General features: G+C 43.6%; 1 protein-coding gene across 1 annotated transcript in view; it reads left to right on the top strand.

Annotated features, from left to right (window-relative positions):
- Nucleotides 1-25,909, top strand: part of CLYBL (citrate lyase beta like) — a 526,503-nt gene that overhangs the window by 407,590 nt on the left and 93,004 nt on the right. Inside the window, exons 5-6 of the mRNA XM_030201347.1 lie at nucleotides 132-225; nucleotides 21,596-21,763. Of these exons, the coding sequence (XP_030057207.1) occupies nucleotides 132-225; nucleotides 21,596-21,763 (262 nt within the window). The remainder of the gene's footprint in view (nucleotides 1-131; nucleotides 226-21,595; nucleotides 21,764-25,909) is intronic.

Genomic DNA, 25,909 nt, shown 5'->3' with positions numbered 1-25,909 from the left:
TTGGGGGGAGGTGGAGGAATGAATAGTTTGGTCAATTATAAAAAGTATCCATTTAAATAAAACATAATATTAGCATTCTTTGACCACCGTCTATACTTGAGTTACAATTAACTTTGTTTTCTGCTTTGAAGGGAGTTTGTGAAGAAACCTTGAAGAGAGGGCCCCATGTTGGTCTTCATCTGGATGGAGTAGTTTTTGGAGCAGAGGACTTCCGAGCCAGCATAGGTTCTAAATAATAATGTTTCTTTTTCTGGTATTTTTCCTGGCCATGTAGATGTATGTTTAAACTCTTCAACTGTTCAGTATGTGATATCTAGAATATCAGTAATGTACTTGTATCTCTGCATATGTATTAATGATGATACATCTTTCTTTCTGGACTTTTTAATATGTATCCCATTGATATTGATATTGAAGTGGATGCTACTGCCGCTTATAACTGGCACATTAACATCTATTTCACCATGTATCTTAGAATAGGCTCTATGTTGGCAGATCCTGTTCTAAAATACTAGCGGAACTTGAGATGTCCCGCCCTGGATGTCTCAGTTCCGATGTGTACATCCTTTCTAAATTGCTACCTTACAATATATAAAATAGATGCAGGGCAATGAACTCCAAGGGCTCAGGACTTGACAAATGGAGAGATCTTTATTTTCGTCTACAATGTACTGTATGATATGGTGCATTCCATCACCCCTGTTCTGCTTAGCAATAGAACCACTGGCTGAATTCATCTGGCAATCCTCACTCTGAGTTGCAATCTTCTGCAACTCAGAGTACAGGATTTCACTGTATGCCAGGGGTTCTCAACCCAGCCCTCAGGGCACACCTGGCAAGTCAAGTTTTCAGGATACCCACAATGAATATGCATGAGATAGATTTGCATACAATGGAGGTAGTGCATGCAAATTTATCTCATTCATATTCATTGTGGGTATCCTGAAAAGCTGACTGGCTAGGTGTGTCCCAAGGACTTGGTTGAGAGTCCCTGCTGTATGCCAGTGATGTCCTGATTTGACTATTTGGGATGCCAGTGCTGATGCTCATCAAGTTGTTGAATAACTACTGCAGGGTGTCAGATTATGGGGTCCTTTTACTAAGGTGCACTGATGATTAGCATACGCTGAATGATAAGACAGCCATTATATTCCTATGTGTTTCTGTTCATTTAGCATGCACTAATTGTTAGTGCCCGCTAAATCTGTTGGCGCACTTTGGGATCAGGACTGCTTACGCTGATGGCCAACTCTAGGGAGTGTCCTCTGTGGAAACAAAATGTATGATTCAGTGTATGCAATATCAGAAAGCTATGTTTACGAGTGAGACAAGTGGTAGGGTGAATGGAGGCCACAATTTTCACAGAGTTTGTGGTGATGTTTGAAGTAATTAAATTTAAGAGTCTAAAAATATGGTCTCCTTTACTAAACCACTACGTAATAACCTTTGTCAGCATTGAAATTATGTATTACTCCTGTGACTTATGATTATGATCTGTTATCGAAATAATTCCTGACTTGCCCTAACTTGAACATGTATGCTGATGCTTGTTACTGTTAACTTGTTAAGCTGGCTAATTGCTTTATTTTAGCCATTTGTTATCATTTATAAAACACAATAAAAATATTGGAACTAAAAAAAAAAGTAAGAGTCTAAAAAAAAAAAAGCAGTGGCGTAACTACATGGAGCCTGGGCCCCCGTAGATTTCGTCCTGGACCCCCCTCTCGACCCCCCCCCCCCCCCCCCCCCCCCCCGTGAACGCTCCCCCGCCGCCGCCTACCTTCGCTTTTGCTGGCGGGGGAACCCAATCCCCGCTAGCTGACGTCCTCTTTTAAATTCTGGTGAATCTTTTGCATCATAGGTATATAGTTGATCTTAACGAGGACTAGTGTAGGACCAACCTAGTCATTAGAGCAGCTAGCTGAGAACCAGTAAATCAGGTTCAAATCCCACTGCTGCTCTTTATGATCTTGGGCAAGTCATGTGATCCTCCATTGCCTCAGATAAAAATTTAGATTGTACCTCAATATAACTTGCTATGAACTACTGAGAAAAGTTGTGAGCTAAATCCAAATTCAACAGTACACTAAGAACAAGAAGCCATCTTTGGTGACATGGAAATTTGTCAGTATTTCTGGAATGAATATTTAAGGGCCTGGCAGAAATATCTTTTACTGAGCTATATTTAAAACTATGAGGTCCTTTTAATCAGGGGCGTAGCCAGGCTTCGGTGGGAGGGGGATCCAGATCCCGAGGTGAGGGGCACATTTTAGCCCCCCCATGGCACCGCTGACCCCACCCCCCGCCATTGCCGCCCCCCCTTTGCCGACCCACCGCCACTTTTCACGACCTCCCTCCCTCTTGACCCCCCTCCTGCCATGAACCCTCCCCCGCCGTTGCCTAACTTCGGTTTTGCTGACGTCCTGCACGAAGCTCGTTCTGTTCTCTGACGTCCTGCATGTACAACATGCAGGACATCAGCATGCAACAGAACGAAGACTTTTTTGACTGCAGGACGAAGAGGACGTCGGCTGGCGGGGATTGGGGTCCCCCGCCAGCAAAACCGAAGGTAGGCAGCGGCGGGGGAGGGTTCGTGGCAGGAGGTTCTCAGCTAGCTGCTCTAATGACTAGGTTGGTCCTACACTAGTCCTCGTTAAGATCAACTATATACCTATGATGCAAAAGATTCACCAGAATTTAAAAGACCAGGCTGATTTTCCACTGTCCTGGAAGGGCAGGGTAAAGCTGCTCAAACTGAACATCTTGCCATGTTTACTCTGTTTTTTACAGCTTTTCCCATGTGATGTATTTCTGGATATTCTGTCTAGTTTTATTTAGCACAACAGACTATCTAGGATTAAACTAGATGCTCTGTGAACACAACAGGGGCAATTTCTCCAAATGGGTTAGTTTTGTGCATTCAATGACAGGAATGAAAGTCATTCCTAAGCCAGAGTATGTGGAGTATTATCTCAGTCTCTCAAATATACTGCTAACACTCGCCACAGTACTTGCATTGTTCCAAAAAGGACTTTCTTCTTGAGTTCATAAGATGCAATATGTATGGGCAGCTTATCCAAGCGAGCTAGAAAGTTCTTTTTGTTCAAGTCTGTGCCCCCCCCTCCAAAAAAAAAATAATGGGAAATATTTCTGTAACGTTCTGCCACATTTTCTTGGTCTTTGGTTGCATTTCTTGTTACTTGAGAATATTCTCTCTCTCCACTCAAATCACTGTCTCTTGGACTGAATCCTCTATAATCTATGCCATTCTGGTGTTTTTCTCTTGTACTACTATATCCAATTTCCTTGCATCCAGCTTTTTATCAGTCGGAATGAGGATGTCCCAGGTGATCACACAAGAGCTATAGGGAGCTGGCACTGTCTAATCTTCAAATTTATTATTAGGAGGCCAGACTGTTTTGTCTCCAAGGCTAGATAGGCAGGGACAATAACATCTTGGCTGTCACTTGAATCAACACAGGTAGAGGAGTTGAGATTGTATACCTTGCTGCTCCTGCTATTCTCCTCTCTCTTGGTCCAATTGGCATGCAGACATGGTATGAGATGTAAAAAGGAGTTCGATGTCAACACAAAATCTGAATCCATATGGTAACAGTCACTTTTATTCAAAAAAGCCCAACGTGTCCGTGTTTCAGTATGTGCCTGTAGGTTTGGCAATCTGCCTAGCACCATGAATCAGATCGAAGGCTGGATATTTTTCTGCTCCTGATACAGGCATAAGCCAAAACCTGGCCATGTCGGGCTTTACATAAGTACATAAGAATTGCCATACTGGGAAAAACCAAAGGTCCATCAAGCCCAGCATCCTGTTTCCAACAGTGGCCAATCCAGGTCACAATATACCTGGCAAGATCCCCAAAAAGTACAAAACATTTTATATTGCTTATCCCAGAAATAGTGGATTTTCCCCAAGTCCATTCAATAACGGTCTATGGACGTTTCCTTTAGGAAGCCGTCCAAACCTTTTTAAAACTCCGCTAAGCTAACCACCTTTACCACATTCTCTGGCAACGAATTCCAGAGTTTAATTACACATTGAGTGAAGAAACCTTTTCTCCGATTCGTTTTAAATTTACTATATTGTAGCTTGTAGGCCTAGTATTTTTGGAAAGCATAAACAGACACTTCACATCTACCCGTTCAACTCCACTCATTATTTTATAGACCTCTATCATATCTCCCCTCAGCCGCCTTTTCTCCAAGCTGAAGAGCCCTAGCCACTTTAGCCTTTCCTCATAAGGAAGTCGTCCCATCCCCTTTATCATTTTCGTCGCCCTTCTCTGCACCTTTTCTAATTCCACTATATCTTTTTTGAGATGCGGCGACCAGAATTGAACACAATATTTGAGGTGCGGTCGCACCATGGAGCGATACATTTTTGTTTTCCATTCCTTTCCTAATAATACCTAACATTCTATTTGCTTTCTTAGCTGCAGCAGCACACTGAGCAGAAGGTTTCAACGTATAATCAACGACGACACCTAGATCACTTTCTTGGTCCGTGACTCCTAACGTGGAACCTTACATGACGTAGCTATAATTTGGGTTCCTTTTTCGCACATGCATCACTTTGCACTTACTCACATTAAACGTCATTTGCCATTTAGACCCCCAGGCTCCCAGTCTCGTAAGGTCCCTTGTAATTTTTCACAATCCTCCTGTGATTTAACGACTTTGAATAACTTTGTGTCATCAGCAAATTTAATTACCTCACTAGTTACTCCCATCTCTAGGTCATTTATAAATATGTTAAAAAGCAGCGGCCTGAGCACGGACCCCTGCAGAACTCCACTAACTACCCTTCTCCATTGAGAATACTGACCAATTAACCCTACGCTCTGTTTTCTATCTTTTAGCCAGTTTTTAATCCATAATAGAACACTACCTCCTATCCCATGACTCTCCAATTTCCTCTGGAGTCTTTCATGAGGTACTTTGTCAAACGCCTTCTGAAAATCCAGATACACAATATCAACCGGCTCCCCTTTATCCACATGTTTGTTCACCCCTTCAAAGAAATGTAGTAGATTGGTGAGGCAAGATTTCCCTTCACTAAATCCATGTTGGTTTTGTCTCATTAATCCATGGTTTGAATATGCTCAGTAATTTTGTTCTTAATAATAGTCTTAATAATAGTCTCCACCATTTTGCCCAGCACCGATGTCAGACTCACCAGTCTATAATTTCTTGGATTTCCTCTGGAACCTTTTTTAAAAATCGGCGTTACTTTGGCCACCCTCCAATCTTCCAGTACCATGCTTGATTTTCAGGATAAATTATATATTTCTAACAATAGCTCTGCAAGCTCATTTTTCAGTTCTATCAGTACTCTGGGATGAATACCATCCGATCTAGGAGATTTGCTACTCTTCAGTTTGTAGAACTGCCCCATTACATCCTCCAGGTTTACAGAGAATTCATTAAGTTTCTCCAACTCGTCAGCTTCGAATACCATTTCCGGCACCAATATCCCACTCAAATCTTCCTCGGTGAAGACCGAAGCAAAGAATTCATTTAATCTCTCCACTACGGCTTTGTCTTCCCCGATCACCCCTTTTACTCCTCGGTCATCTAGCGGTCCAACCGATTCTTTTGCCGGCTTCCTGCTTTTAATATACCTTAAAAAAAAATTTACAATGTGTTTTTGCCTTCAACGCAATCTTTTCTTCAAAGTCCCTCTTAGCCTTCCTTAACAGCGCTTTGCATTTGACTTGACATTCCTTATGCTGTTTCTTATTAATTTCAGTCGGTTCCTTCTTCCATTTTCTGAAGGATTTTCTTTTAGCTGTAATAGCTTCCTTCACCTCACTTTTTAGCCACGCCGTCTGTCATTTGGTCTTCTATCCTTCTTTTTTAATATGCGGAACATATTTGGCCTGGGCTTCCAGGATGGTGTTTTTGAACAGCATCCATGCCTGATGTAAATTTTTGACCCTCGCAGTCACTCCTCTAAGTTTTTTTTCACCGTTCTTCTCATTTTATCATAGTCTCCTTTTTTAAAGTTAAACACTAATCTATTTGATTTCCTATGTATACTTACATCAAAGCTAATATCAAATCTGATCATATTATGATCGCTGTTATCAAGGGGCCCCAGCACCATTACCTCCCGCACCAGATCATGTGCTCCACTAAGGACTAGGTCTAGAATTTTTCCTTCTCTCGTTGGCACCTGTACCAGCTGCTCCATAAAGCTGTCCTTGATTTCATCAAGGAATTTTACCTCCCTAGCGTACCCCGATGTTACATTTACCCAGTCAATATCGGGGTAATTTATTTATTTATTGCATTTGTATCCCACATTTTCCCACCTCTTTACAGGCTCAGTATGGCTTACAATACATCATGAATAGTGCAAAGATGAAAGAAAGTATACATTTAGTATTACAGAGGATCTAGAGTAACGTGCTAACTAAGAACATGATGGTAGTTTAACAAGCAAATGTTGTAAGGCAATTCTGGATGTACGTTTAGGAGTTCATATTTGTTGATCTTTGTGGTATGCCTTGTTGAAGAGATGTGTCTTCAATAGTTTGCAGAAGTTAGTTCGTTCATAGATAGTTTTTAAGTTACACGGCAGCGCGTTCCAGAATTGTGTGCTCTGGTAGGAGAAGGTTGACGCGTGCGTTAGTTTGTATTTTAGGCCTTTACAGTTGGGGAAGTGAAGATTAAGGAATGTGCGGGATGACTTTTTAGCATTCCTGGGTGGTAGGTCTATCAGGTCTGACATGTATGCTGGGACGTCTCCGTGGATGATTTTGTGGACTAGGGTGCATACCTTGAACGTGTTCTGTTCTTTGAGTGGGAGTCAGTGTAGTTTTTCTCTCAGGGGTTTAGCACTTTCATATTTTGCTTTACTGAATATGAGTCTAGCTGCATTGTTCTGAGCTGTTTGAAGTTTCTTGATTATTTGCTCTTTACAGCCAGCATAGAGTGCATTGCAGTAATCTAGATGGCTGAGTACCATTGATTGTACCAGGTTGCGGAAGACGGTCCTTGGGAAGAAAGGTTTTATTCTTTTTAATTTCCACATTGAATTGAACATCTTCTTGGTTGTGTTTTTCGCATGGTTCTCAAGTGTTAGGTGTCGGTCAATGGTAACTCCAAGAATTTTTAGGGTGTCCGAAATTGGAAGATTCAGTTTTGGTGTGTTAATGGTGTTGAATTTGTTCGTGTTATGTTGCGAGGTGAGTATTAGGCATTGGGTTTTTTCTGCATTGAGTTTCAGCTGAAAAGCGTCCGCCCATGTGTGCATGATCTGTAGGCTTTGGTTGGTATCACTGGAAATTTCCTTTAAGTCTTGTTTAAATGGGATGTAGATCGTTACATCGTCTGCGTATATGTACGGGTTAAGGTTTTGGTTTGATAGTAGTTTCGCCAATGGTATCATCATTAAGTTGAATAAGGTCGGTGAGAGGGGGAATCCCTGTGGAATTCCGCATTCAGGTATCCATGTAGCTGATGTATTCGAATTAGCTGTCACTTGGTATGATCGTGTGGTTAGGAACCCCTTGAACAATTTGAGAACGTTGCCTCCAATTCCGAAGTACTCGAGGACGTGTAGTAGTATTCCATGGTCAACCATGTCAAAGGCACTAGACATATCAAATTGTAGAAGTAGTATGTTCTTGCCAGTTGCAATCGTTTGTTTAAATTTATTCATGAGAGTGACTAGTACCGTTTCCGTACTGTGATTAGCTCGGAATCCTGACTGGGAGTCGTGTACTATTGAGAATTTGTCTAAATGGTTTGTGAGTTGTTGTGGTTACCATCCCTTCCGTTAGTTTGGTTATTAAAGGGATGGGTGCTACTGGCCTGTAGTTGGTTAGTTCACTGGCACTCTTCTTTGCGTCTTTGGATATAGGGGTAAGTAGAATGTTTCCTTTCTCCTTCAGGAAGAGTCCAATTTGTAACATATAGTTCACGTGATTCGTGAGGTCTATTGTTGAGGGGCAGATGTCATGAGGTTGTTTGGGCATATGTCTAGTTTGCAATGAGATTTGGTGAATCTTTTGAGCGTTTAGGATATAGTATCCTCCAATAATATCTCGAAGTTAGTCCAGGTTCTGTCTGCTGGGTATACTCCAGGGTCTGGATCTAGACAGTCGAGCAATTCGGCGTAATCGGTGGTACTGACCGGTATTTTAAGTCGCAGTTGTATGATTTTCTCATTGAAGTATCTTGCGAGATTGTCTGCTCCTGGTGTATCTTTGCTGTTGGTTCTGACTGGTGTGCTGTCTAGTAGTTTATTCACGAGTTGGAAGAGTTTATGTGTGTCTTTGTAGCCTGGTCCGATTTCAGTTTTATAAAATAATCTTTTAGTTTGTCTTATGGTGTATTTATATTTTCTTTGAAGTTGTTTCCAGGCGTTAAGTGTGGGGTCATCTTTCTTTTTGTTCCACGCATGTTCTAACCTTCTGACTTGTGTTTTGAGTTTTTTCAATTCTTCATTGAACCATGGTGTTGATTTCTTCCTGTGTGAGGTTATGGTTTGAATTGGGGTGATGTTGTCTAATATTGATCTACATCTTTCATCCCATTCAAGGGGGAATTGGCTTGTGTCTGTCTTTGTTGTCCATCCGTTGTGGTAGATCTGTTGCCAGAATAATACCAGGTCTATTTTTCCTCTCGTGGTGTAGGTTTTTTGTTCTTGTTTAATAATTGTGTTTTTCGTTCGCCATTGAAGGGAGATGTGTGCTTTATAGTGGTCTGACCACAGTGTGGGTGTCCAACTTGTGTCTGTTAGTGAAAGGTTTGAATCTGGATCGAATTTGTGTGTGATAATGTGTAGTGTGTTTCCTTTGTTGTGAGTTGGTTGTGTATCTGGTATGTGAAGGTCCCATAGTTGTAGAAACTCTTTGCATTCTTGGGTGCTTGTTAAGGCAGGATCTTCAAGGTGCAGGTTGATATCTCCTATTATGATAAGGTTTGAGGCAGAGACACAAGTGTTTGAAATGAAGTCCATGAAGTGTGTTTGTGAGTCTTGCCAGCTGCCTGGAGGTCTGTAGAGTAGGATTACGTTAAGGTGTTCCTGCAGATTTGGGTGATTGATTCTTACCGAAGCGATTTCGAGTTGTGGTATAATGGATTCAGCTGTGGTTGTGAAATCACCCATTATTATTGTGTTGCCCAGTTTGTTGGTGTCCCTAATTTCCTTTAACATTTCTGCATTCGTCTGTTCATCCTGGCCAGGCGGACGGTAGTACACTCCTATCACTATCCTTTTCCCCTTTACACATGGAATTTCAATCCACAGTGATTCCAAGAAGTGTTTTGTTTCCTGCAGAATTTTCAATCTATTTGATTCAAGGCTCTCGTTAATATACAATGCTACCCCTCCACCAATTTGATCCACCCTATCACTACGATATAATTTGTACCCCGGTATGACAGTGTCCCACTGGTTATCCTCCTTCCACCAGGTCTCAGAGATACCTATTATATCTCATTTTTCATTTAGTGCAATATATTCTAACTCCCCCATCTTATTTCTTAGGCTCCTGGCATTCGCATATAGACATTTCAAACTTGTTCCTATTTACATCATTCTTAGTACTTGACAGTATTAATTTGCAATCTTTTGTCTGATTTTTATTTTTATTTAAGGACACCTGGAGGGGCATAATCGAACGTGAACGCCCATCTCCATGGGCGTCTATGTCCGAAAACGGGTAAGTGAAGAGGCGGGACAGACCGTATTATCGAAAAAGATGGGCGTCCATCTTTCATTTTGAAAATACGGTTTGGACGGACCAAATGCCATGGATTTGGTCCCTTCTGCGATGGGCGTTTTTTTTTTTTTGCGATAATGGAAACTAAAAACGCCCAGCTCAGAAACGTCCCAATCCAAGCCATTTGGTCGTGGGAGGGACAAATGTACAACACTACCATAGCTCTTAGGGGTGAAGGGGTACAGTGGGTTTTAGAGGCCTCCCATTTACCACCACAAGTATTACGGGTGGGGGGATGGGCCTGGGTCTGCCTGCCTGAAGTGCACTGCAGTACCCACTAAAAGTGCTCCAGGGACAGGACTTGTTGCTGGTGTATAACCTTGGCACAGCAGTTGACACCTGAAGACTAATCTCGCTGAAAACGTCCTTTATTTGAATAAGCACCTTTACTCACAGTTAACTGCAGATCAGAGGTTGTGCCCCACTGGCAACAAGTCTCACTGGTACTGAGATTAGCAGTAGGTCCGAGCTGGCAGAATGGTGTACAATGCCCTCTTTCAACAACATTCAAGGTAAGAACTAAGTGCTGTAACGTGGCTAACACATGAAAGGGATCTAAAAGAGTCTTACACAAATAGCCACTATCCGGAAACAAAACAGGGCACACTCTGACCCAGTAAGCAGAGGGAAAAGCACCATGGGAGTAGAGCCTACCAACTACCAACATCGTGAGCATTTAACACAAGCTAGTGGAATCACGGAGCCCAATACCCTACACCCACCACAGTGCATTGCTGATGTGACTCTGCAGTGCCCTTAACAGAAAAGGTGTCACACTCACCCGAGACCCACATCAGAACCAGGGAAAGGCTGTCAGAGGATAGAACACATTCTGCTGTCATGGAGGTGGGTACGGCATTTGAGGCTGGCATACAGGCTGGCAAAAAAAAGTTTGTAAAGTGGGTTTTTTTTTTGGTGGGGGGGGTTAGTGACCACTGGGAGAGTCAGGGGAGGTCATCCCCGATTCCCTGCAGTGGTCATCTGGTCAGTTGGGGCATTTTTTTGGGACTTGGACCTGAAAAAAAAGGGTCCAAATAAAGCGGACCAAATTCTCGTCAAAAACGCCCTTCTTGTTTCAATTATCAGCTAAAGACGCCCATCTGTCCTCGGCCGATAACCACGCCCCAGTCCCACCTTCGCCACGCCTCCGACACGCCCCAGTGATCTTTGTCTCCGTGATGGACTGCAGTTGAGGACGCCAAAAATCGGGTTTCGATTATAGCGATTTGGGCGCCCAAGGGAAACAGATGCCCATCTCCCGATTTGGGTCGCAATATGGGCGTCTTTCTCTTTCGATTATAAGGCAGCTCATCTACTACGGTTTCTTTTGCAACCTCACTATCAGTATACCCTAGCTTCCTGGAGTGGAGGAGTAGCCTAGTGGTAAGTGCAGTGGACTTTGATCCTGGGGAACTGAGTTTGATTCCCACTGCAGCTCCTTGTGACTCTGGGCAAGTCACTTAACTCTCCATTGCTCCTGGTACAAATGAATGTAGTTGTAGTTGCAAAAAAACCTCATTTCCCTTTCCCTTCCCATTCCCTGTTTTGGTGATATCTTTGAAAGATACCTTCTCCCGAACCATGCGCTTTTGAGCGACTGTCGGCCTCCCGTTTCTAGTTTAAAAGCTACTCTATCTCCTTTTTAAATGCTGACGCCAGCAGCCTGGTCCCCCCCTGGCTAAGGTGGAGCCCATCCTTTTAGAATAGGCTCCCCCTTCCCCAGAATGTTGCCCAGTTCCTAACAAATCTAAAACCCTCCTCCTTGCACCATCGTCTCATCCACACATTGAGATTCCGGAGCACTGCCTGTCTCTTGGGCCCTGCGCATGGAACGGGTAGCATTTCAGAAAATGCTACCCTAGAGGATCTGGATTTGAGCTTTCTACCTAAGAGCCTAAATTTGGCTTCCAGTACCTCTCTCCCACATTTTCCTATGTCATTGGTACCCGCATGTACCAAGATAGCCGGCTCCAACCCAGCACTATCTAAAATCCTATCTAGGTGATGCGTGAGGTCTACCACCTTCTCACTAGGCAGGCAAGTCACCAGGCGATCCTCACGTCCACCAGCAACCCAGCTATCTATATGCCTAATGATCGAATCACCAACTACAACAGCTGTCCTAACCTTTCCCTCCCGGGCAGCACTTGGAGACATATCCTCGGTGCGAGAGGATAGTACATCCCCTGGTGGGCAGGTCCTGGCTACAGGAGTACTTCCTACTTCACTAGGGTGATGCTCTCCTTCTAGGAGACCTCCCTCCTCCTAGGTAGCACAGGGGCTACCAGACTGGAGGTGGGACGTCTCTACAACATCCCTGTAGGTCTCCTCTATGTACCTCTCTGTCTCTCTCAGCTCCACCAAGTCTGCTACTCTAGTATCAAGAGAACGGACACATTCTCTGAGAGCTAGGAGCTCTTTTCATCGGACACACACATATGACATCTCACCAACTGGGAGATAATCATACATGTGACACTCAATGCAAAAGCCTGGATAGCACCCCTCTCGCTGCTGGACTGCTGACTCCATCTTAGTGTTTTTGAGTTTTTCAATAATTTAAAACTTGCTATAGCATTAAGGATATTTGCCTGATAATAAAGTGTCTTTTAGTTTATATAGTATATTGTATGATTTATTTCGTGTTTCCTTCTTAGATGGTAATGAAATGTATTTAAAACTCTGTAAGAGCACTCCTTGCTTGTTACCCTAATTACAATAACTGACTATAAATGAAGAGTTGTCCTAGGGGTGGGTGGGAAGACTAAACTAGATCCTGCAGTGCCTGCTAGATTCTATCTGTTAATGCTGTGGTACAAAGTTTTTAAAACTAAGTGGAAAAGACTATGGAGATGAGTTGATAAAATTGCTTTTTATATTTTATTTTGCCTAACACTAACCTACAATTCCTCCTTTAAACCCCAATCTTTAAGTTCCCAAAGCACAAAGCAAAATAGCGTTCACTTACCAGAGAAATGTCTTCTTCTCTCGGAACTTCTCAGAATAATTTTGGAATAAAAGTGACTGTTACCATACTGCTCTGGATTTTGTGTTGACAACCAGTTTCTTGTTACATCTCTGCCTCTTTTTGTTGGAATGCCTCTGTTATTTGGTCTGATGTACAACTGGTATACAGAAATGGTCCCCTAATAGGTCACAATTTGAAAGACTGGAGGGCTGTGAAGAAATTTTTCAGTGACAGGCCCATTCTTCTGGCCACCATTCATCATAATCTTGAGCTGTGCACCTGCATTTTCCACCAGGATCTCTGGTCTCAGATTCTTGACCCAACAGTTGCTCAGGAACATATGTTTTAGAGTAAGACATCCTCAAGCAATAATATCACGATAGAGAGATTAGGTTGAAAGTTGAAGTAGCCCATGAGTATTCAAATAAAAAACAAACAGGAAAAATTACCCCTGTCAACTGCTATGAAGATTGCAATCACAAATCAAAAAAATGCACTTCGTATTATCTATATGCAAATGTCAGAAGTCTAAAAAATAAGATAGGAGAGCTAGACTGAAATGATAAGATGGATCAAATCAGTAGAGAGGTAGCACTCTACGTTAAGTATGGCATAGAGTCAAATAAGATATTCTTCATAAAATAAAATGCAATGTAGAATTTGTATAGATAGAAATTCAATGTGTAATGGGGAGGAGTCTAGTAGTGAGATATACTGCTATCTACCTGGACAGGATAGAGAGACAGACAGTGAAATACTAACAGAAATTAGTAAGGGTAACACACTTGGTAACAACAATAATATGAGATTTCAATTACGATCAATAATAAAAAAAAGTTACTGTTTATGTAGACTCATGTGTAGTTCAGTTTCAATTCAAAATGACAATTAGTAAACAGTACTTCAACATTTAAGAAAAGGTTGTGGAGAAAAAAGACTTCAGATACCATTTCTAGTGCTACATTCAAACAAGCAATCACTGGTCTTAGAAACATGCCACAAAAATTACAAATGAGACTAGGGGTTCATTTTCAAAGCACTTGGACTTACAAAGTTCCATAGGTTACTGTGGTGTCATTTTTGAAAGACAAAATGTTCAAAAAATGGCACGTAGATGAAGGGATGTAATGTCTTCTTGCACTGAGGATGTGTCTCCAAGAGCTACTGCCCAGGAGGGAAGGGTTAGGATGGCTGTTGTAGTTGGTGATTCGATTAGGCATGTAGATAGCTGGGTGGCTGGTGGACGTGAGGATCGCCTGGTCACTTGCTTGCCAGGTGAGAAGTTGGCGGACCTTATGCTTCCCCTATATAGGATTTTAGATAGTGCTGGGGAGGAGCTGGCTGTCTTGGTACATGCGGGTACCAATGACATAGGAAAATGTGAGAGAGAAGTTCTGGAAGCCAAAATTAGGCTCTTAGGTAGAAAGCTCAAATCCAGAACCTCTAGGGTAGCATTTTCTGACATGCTACCTGTTCCACGTGCTGGGCCCAAGAGACAGGCACAGCTCCGAAATCTCAATGCGTGGATGAGGTGATGGTGCAGGGAGGAGGGTTTTAGATTTGTAAGGAATTGGGAAAAATTCTGGGAAAGGGGAAGCCTGTTCTGAAATGATAGGCTCCACCTTATCCAGGGTGGGACCATGCTGCTGGCATCGGCATTTAAAAAGGAGATAGAGCAGCTTTTCAATTAGAACCTGGGCAAAGGCCAACAATCGTTAAAAAACACATGGTTTGCAACAAGGTATATTACAAAGATATTACCAAAACAGGGAAGATAGGGTATCCCGATAGCAAGGTTGCAAAAGAGACCATAGTAGATCAGGTGTCCTTAAATAACAATCAGACAAAAGATTACAAATTAACACTGTCAGCTACTTAGCAAGATGTAAATAGGAACAAGAAACATAGTTTGAAATGTCTGTATGCGAATGCCAGAAGCCTAAGAAATAAGATAGGAGAGTTAGAATATATTGCACTAAATGAAAAATTAGATATAATAGGCACTTCTGAGACCTGGTGGAAGGAGGATAACCAGTGGGACACTGTCATACCTGGGTACAAATTATATCATAGTGGTAGGGTTGTTCGAATTGGTGGAGGGGTAGCATTGTATGTTAAAGAGGGCCTTGAATTAAATAGAATGAAAATTCTGCAGGAAATAAAACATATCTTGGAATCTCTGTGGATTGAAATTCCATGTGTAAAGGGGTAAAGGATAGTGATAGCAGTATACTATCGCCCACCTGGCCAGGATGAACAGACGGATGTAGAAATGCTATCAGAAATTAGGGAGGCTAACAAACTGGACAGTAATAATGGGTGATTCCAATTACCCCAATATTGACTGAGTAAATGTAACATAAGGGCATGCTAGGGAGGTAAAATTCCTTGAAATCAAGGACTGCTTTATGGAGCAGCTGGTACAGGAGCCAGCAAGAGAAAGAAAAATTCTAGACCTAGTCCTTAGTGGCGCGCATGATCAGGTGTGGGAGGTAATGATGCTGGGGCCGCTTGATAACAGTGATAATAATATGATCAGATTTGATATCGGCTTTGGAGTAAGTACACGCAGGAAATCCAATATGTTAGCATTTAACATCCAAAAAGGAGACTGATAAAATGAGAAGAACGGTGAAAAAAAAAATTAGAGGAGCAGGTGCAAAGCTCAAAAATTTACATCAGGCATGGATGCTGTTCAAAAATACCATCCTGGAAGTCCAGGCCAAATATATTCCATGTATTGAAAAAGGAGGAAAGTGGAGGAGTGGCCTAGTGGTTAGGGTGGTGGACTTTGGTCCTGGGGAACTGAGGAACTGAGTTCGATTCCCAGCACAGGCAGCAAATTGTGACTCTGAGCAAGTCACTTAACCCTCCATTGCCTGCCGCATAGAGCCTGCCATGAGTGGGAAAGCACGGGTTGCAAATGTAAAAAAAAAAAAAAAAAAGACCAAACATCAGGCAGCATGGTTAAAAATTGAGGTGAAGGAAGCTATTAGAGCTAAAAGAAAATCCTTCAGAAAATGGAAAAGGGAACTGACTGAAAATAATAAGAAACAGCACATGGAATGTCAAGTCAAATGCAAAGGGCTGATAAAGAAGGCAAAGAGGGACTTTGAAAAAAAGATTGCATTGGAGGTGAAAACACGTGGAGGGGCATAATCGAACGCGAACGCCCATCTCCATGGGCGTCTATGTCCGAGAATGGGTACGTGAAGGGGCGGGACAGACCGTATTTTTGGAAAAAATGGGTGCCCATCTTTTTTTTTGATAATACGGTTTGTGCCTGGCAAATGCATCGGATTTGTGCGGATTTGAGCTGGGCGGTTTCGTTTTCAGCAATAATGGGAACCGAAGTCGCCCAGCTCAAGGCATTGGGTCATGGGAGGGGGCCAGGATTCGTAGTGCACTGGTCCCCCTCACATGCCAGGACACCAACCGGGCACCCTAGAGGGTACTTGTAACAATTAAAAAAAAGGTTACATACCTCCCAAGTCCATAGCTCCCATCCCTTGGGTGCTGAGCCCCTAAAATCCCCCCCCAAAACCCACTGCCCACAACTCTACACCATTACCATAGCCCTTATGGCTGAAGGGGGCACCTACATGTGGGTACAGTGGGGTTTAGGGGCGGTTTGGAGGGCTCCCATTTACCACCACAAGTGTAACAGTAGGGGGGGATGGGCCTGGGTCCACCTGCCTGAAGTCCACTGCACCCACTAACAGCTGCTCCAGGGACCTGCATACTGCTGTGATGGAGCTGGGTATGACATTTGAGGCTGGCATACAGGCTGGCAAAAAAAGTGTTTAAAGTTCTTTTTTTTTGGGTGGGAGTGGGTTAGTGACCACTGGGGGAGTCAGGGGTGGTCATCCCCAATTCCCTCCAGTGGTCATCTGATCATTTAGGGCACTTTTTTGGGACTTGTTCGTGGAAAAAAAGGGTAAAAAAAATTACCCAAATTCACGCTAAAAATGCCTTTCTTTTTTCGATTATCGACCGGAGGCACCCATCTCTCCTCGACCGGTAAATACGCCCCAGTCCCGCCTTCACCACGCCTCTGACACGCCCCTGTCAACTTTGGCCATTTCCATGACAGATTGCAGTTGAAGACGCCCAAAATCGCTTTCGATTATACCGATTTGGGCGCCTTTGCGAGATGGGTGCCCATCTCTCGATTTGGGTCGAAATATGGGTGCCCAACACTTTCAAAAATAAGGCTGATAGTAAAATATTTTTTAGGTATATTAAAAGCAATACGCCAGCAAAAGAATCAGTTGGACCACTAGATGACCGAGGGGTAAAATGGGACAATCAAGGAAGGACAAAGTCATAGCGGAGAGATTAAATTAATTCTTTGCTTCGATCTTCACCAAGAAAGATCTGGGAGAGATACCAGTGCCAGAAATAGTATTCAAATCTAATGAGTCAGAGAAACTGAATGAAATCTGTATAAACCTGGAGGATGTAATAGCTCAATTTGACACAATGAAGAGTAGCAAATCTGCTGGACCGGATGGTATTCATCCCAGAGTACTGATAGAATTGAGAAATGAACTTGTGGAACTATTGTTAGTAATATGTAATTTATCTTTAAAATCAAGCAAGATATTGGAAGATTGGAGGGTGGCCAATGTAAACGCTAATTTTTAAAAAATGGTTCCAGAGGAGATCCGGGAAATTATAGATCGGTGAGCCTGATGTCAGTGCTGGGCAAAATGGTAGAGACTATTATAAAGAACAAAATTACAAGCATGTTCAAAAGCATGGATTAATGAGACAGAGCCAACAAGGATTTAGTAAAGGGAAATCTTGACTCACCAATCTATTACATTTCTATGAAGGGGTGAACAAACGTGGATAACGGTGAGCCGGCCGACGTGTATCTGGATTTTCAAAAGGCATTTGACAAAGTACCTCATGAAAGACTCCAGAGGAAATTGGAGAGTCATAGGATAGGAAGTAGTGTCCTATTGTGGATTAAAAACTGGTTAAAAGAGGAGTGGCCTAGTGTTTAGGGTGGTGGACTTTGGTCCTGGGGAACTGGGGCACTGAGTTCAGTTCCCACTTCAGGCACAGGCAGCTCCTTGTGACTCTGGGCAAGTCACTTAACCCTCCATTGCCCCAGGTACAAATAAGTATCTGTATATACAGTGGGGGAAATAAGTATTTGATCCCTTGCTGATTTTGTAAGTTTGCCCACTGACAAAGACATGAGCAGCCCATAATTGAAGGGTAGGTTATTGGTAACAGTGAGAGATAGCACATCACAAATTAAATCCGGAAAATCACATTGTGGAAAGTATATGAATTTATTTGCATTCTGCAGAGGGAAATAAGTATTTAATCCCTCTGGCAAACAAGACCTAATACTTGGTGGCAAAACCCTTGTTGGCAAGCACAGCGGTCAGACGTCTTCTGTAGTTGATGATGAGGTTTGCACACATGCCAGGAGGAATTTTGGTCCACTCCTCTTTGCAGATCATCTCTAAATCATTAAGAGTTCTGGGCTGTCGCTTGGCAACTCGCAGCTTCAGCTCCCTCCATAAGTTTTCAATGGGATTAAGGTCTGGTGACTGGCTAGGCCACTCCATGACCCTAATGTGCTTCTTCCTGAGCCACTCCTTTGTTGCCTTGGCTGTATGTTTTGGGTCATTGTCGTGCTGGAAGACCCAGCCACGACCCATTTTTAAGGCCCTGGCGGAGGGAAGGAGGTTGTCACTCAGAATTGTACGGTACATGGCCCCATCCATTCTCCCATTGATGCGGTGAAGTAGTCCTGTGCCCTTAGCAGAGAAACACCCCCAAAACATAACATTTCCACCTCCATGCTTGACAGTGGGGATGGTGTTCTTTGGGTCATAGGCAGCATTTCTCTTCCTCCAAACACGGCGAGTTGAGTTCATGCCAAAGAGCTCAATTTTTGTCTCATCTGACCACAGCACCTTCTCCCAATCACTCTCGGCATCATCCAGGTGTTCACTGGCAAACTTCAGACGGGCCGTCACATGTGCCTTCCGGAGCAGGGGGACCTTGCGGGCACTGCAGGATTGCAATCCGTTATGTCGTAATGTGTTACCAATGGTTTTCGTGGTGACAGTGGTCCCAGCTGCCTTGAGATCATTGACAAGTTCCCCCCTTGTAGTTGTAGGCTGATTTCTAACCTTCCTCATGATCAAGGATACCCCACGAGGTGAGATTTTGCGTGGAGCCCCAGATCTTTGTCGATTGACAGTCATTTTGTGCTTCTTCCATTTTCTTACTATGGCACCAACAGTTGTCTCCTTCTCGCCCAGCGTCTTACTGATGGTTTTGTAGCCCATTCCAGCCTTGTGCAGGTGTATGATCTTGTCCCTGACATCCTTAGACAGCTCCTTGCTCTTGGCCATTTTGTAGAGGTTAGAGTCTGACTGATTCACTGAGTCTGTGGACAGGTGTCTTTCATACAGGTGACCATTGCCGACAGCTGTCTGTCATGCAGGTAACGAGTTGATTTGGAGCATCTACCTGGTCTGTAGGGGCCAGATCTCTTACTGGTTGGTGGGGGATCAAATACTTATTTCCCTCTGCAGAATGCAAATAAATTCATATACTTTCCACAATGTGATTTTCCGGATTTAATTTGTGATGTGCTATCTCTCACTGTTACCAATAACCTACCCTTCAATTATGGGCTGCTCATGTCTTTGTCAGTGGGCAAACTTACAAAATCAGCAAGGGATCAAATACTTATTTCCCCCACTGTAATATGTAAGCCGCATTGAGCCTGCCATGAGTGGCAAAGTGTGGGGTACAAATGTAACAAAATAAAATAGAAAGTAGGGTTAAATGGTCAGTATTCTCAATGGAGAAAGGTAGATAGTGGGATTCTTCAGGGGTCTGTACTGAGACCGCTGCTTTTTAACATATTTATAAATGATCTAGAGATGGGAGTAACTAGTGAGGTAATTAAATTTGCTGACGACGCAAAGTTATTCAAAGTTCTCAAATCAGAAGAGGATTGTGAAAAATTACAAGAGGACCTTACGAGACTGGGAGACTGGGCATCCAAATGGCAGATGACGTTTAATGTAAGCAAGTGGAAAGTGATACATGTGGGAAAGAGGAACCCAAACTGTAGCTATGTAATGCACTAGGAGTCACTGACCAGGAAAGGGATATAGATGTTATCACTGATAATACATTGAAACCCTCTGCTCAGTGTGTGGCAGTGGCTCAGAAAGCAAATAGAATGTTAAGAAAGGAATGGAAAACAAAAATGAGGATGTTATAATCCTTTGTATTGATCTATGGTATGACCGCACCTCAAATATTGTGTGCAGTTCTGATCACCGCATCTCAAAAAAGATGTAATGGAATTAGTAAAAGGTACAGAGAAGGGCGATGAAATTGATAAAGGGGATGGGATGACTTCCCTATGAGGAAAGGCTAAAGTGGAGGAGTAGCCTAGTGGTTAGTGCAGTGGACTTTGATCCTGGGGAACTGAGTTCAATTCCCACTGCAGCTCCTTGTGACTCTGGGCAAGTCTCTTAACCTTCCATTGCCCCTGGTACAAAATAAGTACCTGAATAGATGTAAACCGCTTTGAATGTAGTTGCAAAAACCTCAGAAAGGCGGTATATCAAGTCCCCTTTCCCTTTCCCTAAAGTAAGGTTTGGACAAGTTCCTGGAGAAAAAGTCTATAGTCTGCTATTGAGACAGACATGGGGAAGCAACTGCTTACCCTGGGATTGGTAGAATGGAGTGTTGCCACGATTTGGGTTTCTACCAGGTACTTGTGACCTGTCTTGGCCCCTGTTGGAAATGGGATACTGGGCTAAATGGACCATTGGTCTGGCCCCAGTATTTTCTTCTCTTATGTTCTTATGTAACATCTATTTTCTAGGTGGTAAGAGTTTACGTGCTAATCCTGTGCTAATTGGTTAATGTGTGGCGATATAGCTATGTTAACCAATTAGCACAGAACATGCCTATCTCTGCCCCCAGACATGCCCCCAGTGATAAAGAATAAATTCTATTTTTAGCGCATGGGAAGCGCATGCCGATCCCAACACTACTGCTGGACACCTGAGCATTCCCCGCAGTAGTGCTCTTTAACCTGTGGTAAGCATGTGCTAGTGCTTACCACAACTTAGTAATAGGGCCCTGTAGTCATTTATGGAACCTTTTTAACATTAGTAGTACAAAACAAATAGAGAGGGTAATACAGCAACAACCAAAGTGTACAAACAAAAAAAGCAACACTGGGCCTTCAAGATTAGGACAACAGGAGTACTTTATCGACAGGTGACCTGACACGGGCCGTGTTTCGGCGCCAAGTGACGCCTGCGTCAGGGGTCAAGGTTTAGTTCTGCAGTGTTAAAATCGTGTAGGACAAATGCCTTAACACATTGAAATGTTGTCGTTGAGAATTTTCGCACAACGCGAAAAAAAGTTGGGGTTTTAGTAGAAGCCTGCTCCTGTACACGGATAGCCTGATAAAGCTATCTGTGTACAGGAGCAGGCTTCTACTAAAACCCCAACTTTTTTTCGCCTCACAGCGAAAATTCTCAACAACAACATTTCAGTGTGTTAAGGCATTTGTCCTACACGATTTTAACACTGCAGAACTAAACCTTGACCCCTGAGGCAGGCGTCACTTGGTGCCGAAACACGGCCCGTGTTGGGTCACCTGTCAATAAAGTAGTTCTGTTGTCCTAATCTTGAAAGCCCAGTGTTGCTTTTTTTGTTTGTAACATTAGTAGTAGCAAGAACAATGAGTTATTATGTAATTTTAGCAACCAGTATCAGCAATTGTGCTATAACAAAAAAGAACCTACCTTGTGTTCATCTTCAGGATTAATAGACTTGACTAATTCATCTGTCTTGTGTTGTTCCTTAGGTGCAACAAGTAGAAAAGATACAGATGATCTCCTCTATGCCAGGCAAAAAATTGTTGTCATAGCGAAGGCTTTTGGTCTACAAGCCATTGACCTTGTTTACATTGACTACAGAGATGAAGATGGACTTCAAAAGCAGTCAAGAGAAGGAGCTCAAATGGGTTTCACTGGTATGATTTCAAAAATATTAAAGTCTAAGGGGCCCTTTCACTAAGCCGCGTAGGTTGCGTGCCAAATTGGAGTTACCACCCGGTTACCGCGTGGCCCTTGTGGTAATTTCAATTTTGGTGTGCGTCCACTACACGCGTCTGAAAAGTATTTTTTTTCTGGCGCATGGCAGCTACGCTTGTCAAGTGGCATTTGATGCACATAGACCATTACCGCCTGGTTACCTCATGAGACCTTACCACTAGGTCAATGGCTTGCGGTAAGGTTTCAGACCCAAACTGGACATGTGGTAATTTTCATTTTGCCGCACGTCTGTTTTCGGCAAAAAAAGGCATTAATAATTCTGCGCGCACCCAAAACATGCGTCTACACTACTGCAGGTCATTTTTCGGTGCACCTTAATAAAAGGACTCCTTAGTGGTGTATTTTTTAACTAATTATCTTAAAATAAAGGCAGGATAAGAAGCAGGTTTGACAGCCTCAAGATGGGGTTTCATCTAGAGATTTCCCATTGAATAGAATGAGTGAAGGAGATTGTAGTCCTCAAATTTGTGTAGCAGACAATTCAGGGCTTTTTTGAGGAGGTACTTGGGGGTACTGAGTACCGGCACCTTTTCCATTGTCTGCTACAATTGACCCAAGGACCTCAAGTTTTAATGAAAGAGCTCAGGTTCTAAACACCAATTCTGCCTTGTCATAGATTCTGTGACTGGTTGCAGGGGTCCTGGCTATTATGGGGTGGGTTCCTCAGTGATCACTCCACCCCTGAAGGGCGTGTTGAGTACCGGCACCTTTTTTGATAGAAAAAAACGCACTGAGAACATTTGATATGTATTAACTCTTTTATGTACTAATACCAAGGCAGCTTTGCTTAAAAATCTACAGGGGTAATTTTATAAAACATTTTCCACATATAAAGTCAGTTTTACATGCAGATAAAATATTTTGTATAATTGTAGAACTGAATACATAATTAAAAAGTGTGCAGAAGGAAAGTTAGCACCCACTTTTATGAGACCTGCATTTCTGGGAATGTAGTGGAATAGGGTGGAGTGGAGGGGGGGGGGAGTTGCAATGTATGTGCAGACTTTATAAAATACTAGAGCTGCATATCAATTAAAATGTTTAAATTGCTCGATTAAAATTTTTAATCGCACAATGGATCACATACACCGGCCAACAGATGATTTTATTTTCTGGTATTCTTCTATAGTAATCTTGACTATGTGAGAGGTTAAATCTCTCCTCTGACATGTAGTATCTCCTCTCTCTCTCTCTCTCTCTCGCTCTCTCTCTCTCTCTCTCTCCCCCTCCCTCCCTCCCCCACACACTCTTCCCTCACCATCCAGCATTGCTCTCTTGTCTCTATCATCCAGCATTGATCCATCTCTCTCTCTTCCTCCCCTTACTCTCCAGCATCACCCCTCTGTCTCACTGTCCCCCTAACATCCAGTATCTTCCCTTCTCTACCCCCTACACACCACCATCATCCTGTATCACCCCATTTCTCTGTCTCTCTCTTTCCCCCACATCCAGCATCACCCCATCTTGCCTCCCCTCATCACCACCACAATCCAACATTGTACTCTTTCTCTCCCCCTATCTCTTCCCCACACCCCAACCTTCTAGTATGTCCCCATCTTTCCCCCTCCCCCATTATCCAGTATGGTCCCATCTCTCCCCCTCCCTCGCTATCATCATCCAGCATTGGAAAATCCCTCCCCCTTACCACCACCACCACCTTTCTGTATTGCCTCCCTTTCCTCTCCCCCTTGTTTACTCACATGGTTGTTGGGCTGCTGCTTCTCCCGGTCAGCACAGTAGCAATAACAGCAACAACTAACAGAAAGCAGGCAGATGTGGGGACATTGCCTTTTGCGCACTACCACTGGCACTTCTGTTCCCAGAAACAGGAAGTGACATCAGAGCTTGATGTCATTTCGCACAGAGAGGGCAAAGTTCCCACCGTGCAAACCGAGAGAAGTAGCAGCCCGAAAACCATGTGAGTAAGCAAGGAGGGGTGGGGAAGAAAGGGAGGCAGTCAGGGCAATACAGGATATTGCCGTGAATGGGAGAGACAGGACCATGCTGAATTATTGAGTGGTTGAGAAGAGAGACACAGAAGTGATACAGCCATTAATTGCATTAAAAGTTTTAATACAGGTTAAATTTTAATGTATCGAGGTGCCCTTTTACAAAGTGGTGGTAAGCCCAACACGGGCTTACTCAAAGATAATCTGGAGCAACTGCTGGCAGTAGTTCTAGTCCGTACTAGGGAAAATCAGCCCAAATATTTTAGCACGGAGCGAATCCAGTGATAATTGGGCAGCACTGCATGCTACCTGTCTACGCCGGATTATCGCAGGAGCCCTTACCGCCACCTCAGTGGGTGGTGGTAAGTACTTCCCCTTGTATGGCCATGTGATAAGAGCAATCTTACCACATGGCCATGGCTATTTTCAGCCTTTTGTTTACCTGCTTTGGTAAAAAGGGCCTCAATGCAAGGCAAAAACAGCCCCCGTCGCTAGCTGAGGGCCCTTTTTTCTGCAGTTTGGTAAAAGGACCCCTAACTGTGTTATTAATGCAGTAAGAGGCCCTTTTACTAAGCCGTGGTGAAAAGTGGCCTGTGGCAGTGTAGACACGTGTATTAGGCATGTGCCGGGTCAGTTTATACCGCATCTGCAAAAACGTTTTTTCTTAATGTGATGGGAAAAGGGCATGCGGTAAAACTGAAACCAGCATGCATCTAAAACCGGCCTGAGCCCTTAACGCCACCCATTGATCTAGCAGTAAGGGCTCGCATGCTACACGCGCGGTGACTGATCGGCGTGCACCCACTGCCGATTACCGCTGGACAGGTTACTTCCTGTTCCGGGGCAGAGGGAGCAGGGAGCCAGTGGAGCCGACAGGTGCGTGGGTGCTCTCTGCACCCTCCAGCAGCCAAGAATGCACCCGGGGGAGGGGGCTTGATGCGCCGGGGAGGGGGGTGTCATTGCGCCGGAGGGGGTGTCTTGATGCACCGGGGGGGTGTTGTGCTGCACCCTGGGGGGACGGACGCTGCTGCACCCAGGGGGGGTGCGCAGCGGCGATCCGCCCCGGGTGGCAGCCGACCTAGGAACGCCACTGCCACTGGAAACGGTGCACGTGGGAGGAAATAAATAAATAATTCATCCAGGTGTTATGTGTGCGTGCAAATCTGAACTTACCACCGGGGGTGCGCTGGCCTGGTGATAGTCGAATTTGGGCACATGCTGCATGCACGTAGAGCTTACCACAGCTTAGTAAAAGGGCCCCTAAATGTGCAGCTGTGTAAAATACACATGAACTCATGTAAAGTTCATGACCACATTTACACCTTCTTTGAAGTAGGTATAAATTTGTGCGGTAGCATTTGTATTCTATTGAGGCTGGTTCTGGGCACCTATTTTATAAAAGCATATAAGTACTTATGGGGTCCTTTTACTAAGGCACGCTGGAAAATGGCTTGTGGTAGTGTAGGTGCGGGTTTTGGGTGCACGCCGATCTATTTTTTCAACGAGCCTGTAAAAAATGCCTTTTTTTGCCAAAAATGGACATGCATCAAAATCAAAATTACCGCGTATCCATTTTGGTTCTGAGACCTTACCACCAGCCATTGACCTAGCGGTAAAGAATCCGGGCGGTAATGACCTATGTGTGTCAAATGCCACTTGGCGCAAGTCCATTACACGCGCCCAAAAATAAAAAATATTTTCAGACGCACGTATCGGACGCACGTGCCATGCGGTAGTTGGGCAGTAACTCCATTTTGGCGCGCGTTGGGCGCGTGCAGACACTTACATGGCTTAGTAAAAGGGCCCCTATGTTTCTTTTACAAAATAGGCTTAAAATAGGCATCTTTTTGAGCTTCTCACATAGGCATCCTGTTATAAGCTTACCTCCTACGAGCGTAGTAACACCCTCCAGATTTTATATCAGGCTAGATCCCTAAGTACTCCAAGTGCAGAAGGGACTTTGTTTGGTAAGGTGCCTTACAAAAGACCATTGACCTACAGTAAATTAATTTATATGCAACCTGTCAAGAAGCATTGCTTGCTTTAGCTCTGAGGCTTTTGCTAGATGCTTGTGGGTACCATGCTTACTTGATTAGTGAAATAGAAAAATGATAA

Source organism: Microcaecilia unicolor, chromosome 4 (genome assembly GCF_901765095.1).
Source record: "Microcaecilia unicolor chromosome 4, aMicUni1.1, whole genome shotgun sequence".
Classification (NCBI taxonomy): Eukaryota; Metazoa; Chordata; class Amphibia; order Gymnophiona; family Siphonopidae; genus Microcaecilia; species Microcaecilia unicolor.
This window is presented reverse-complemented; position numbering and strand designations above follow the sequence as displayed.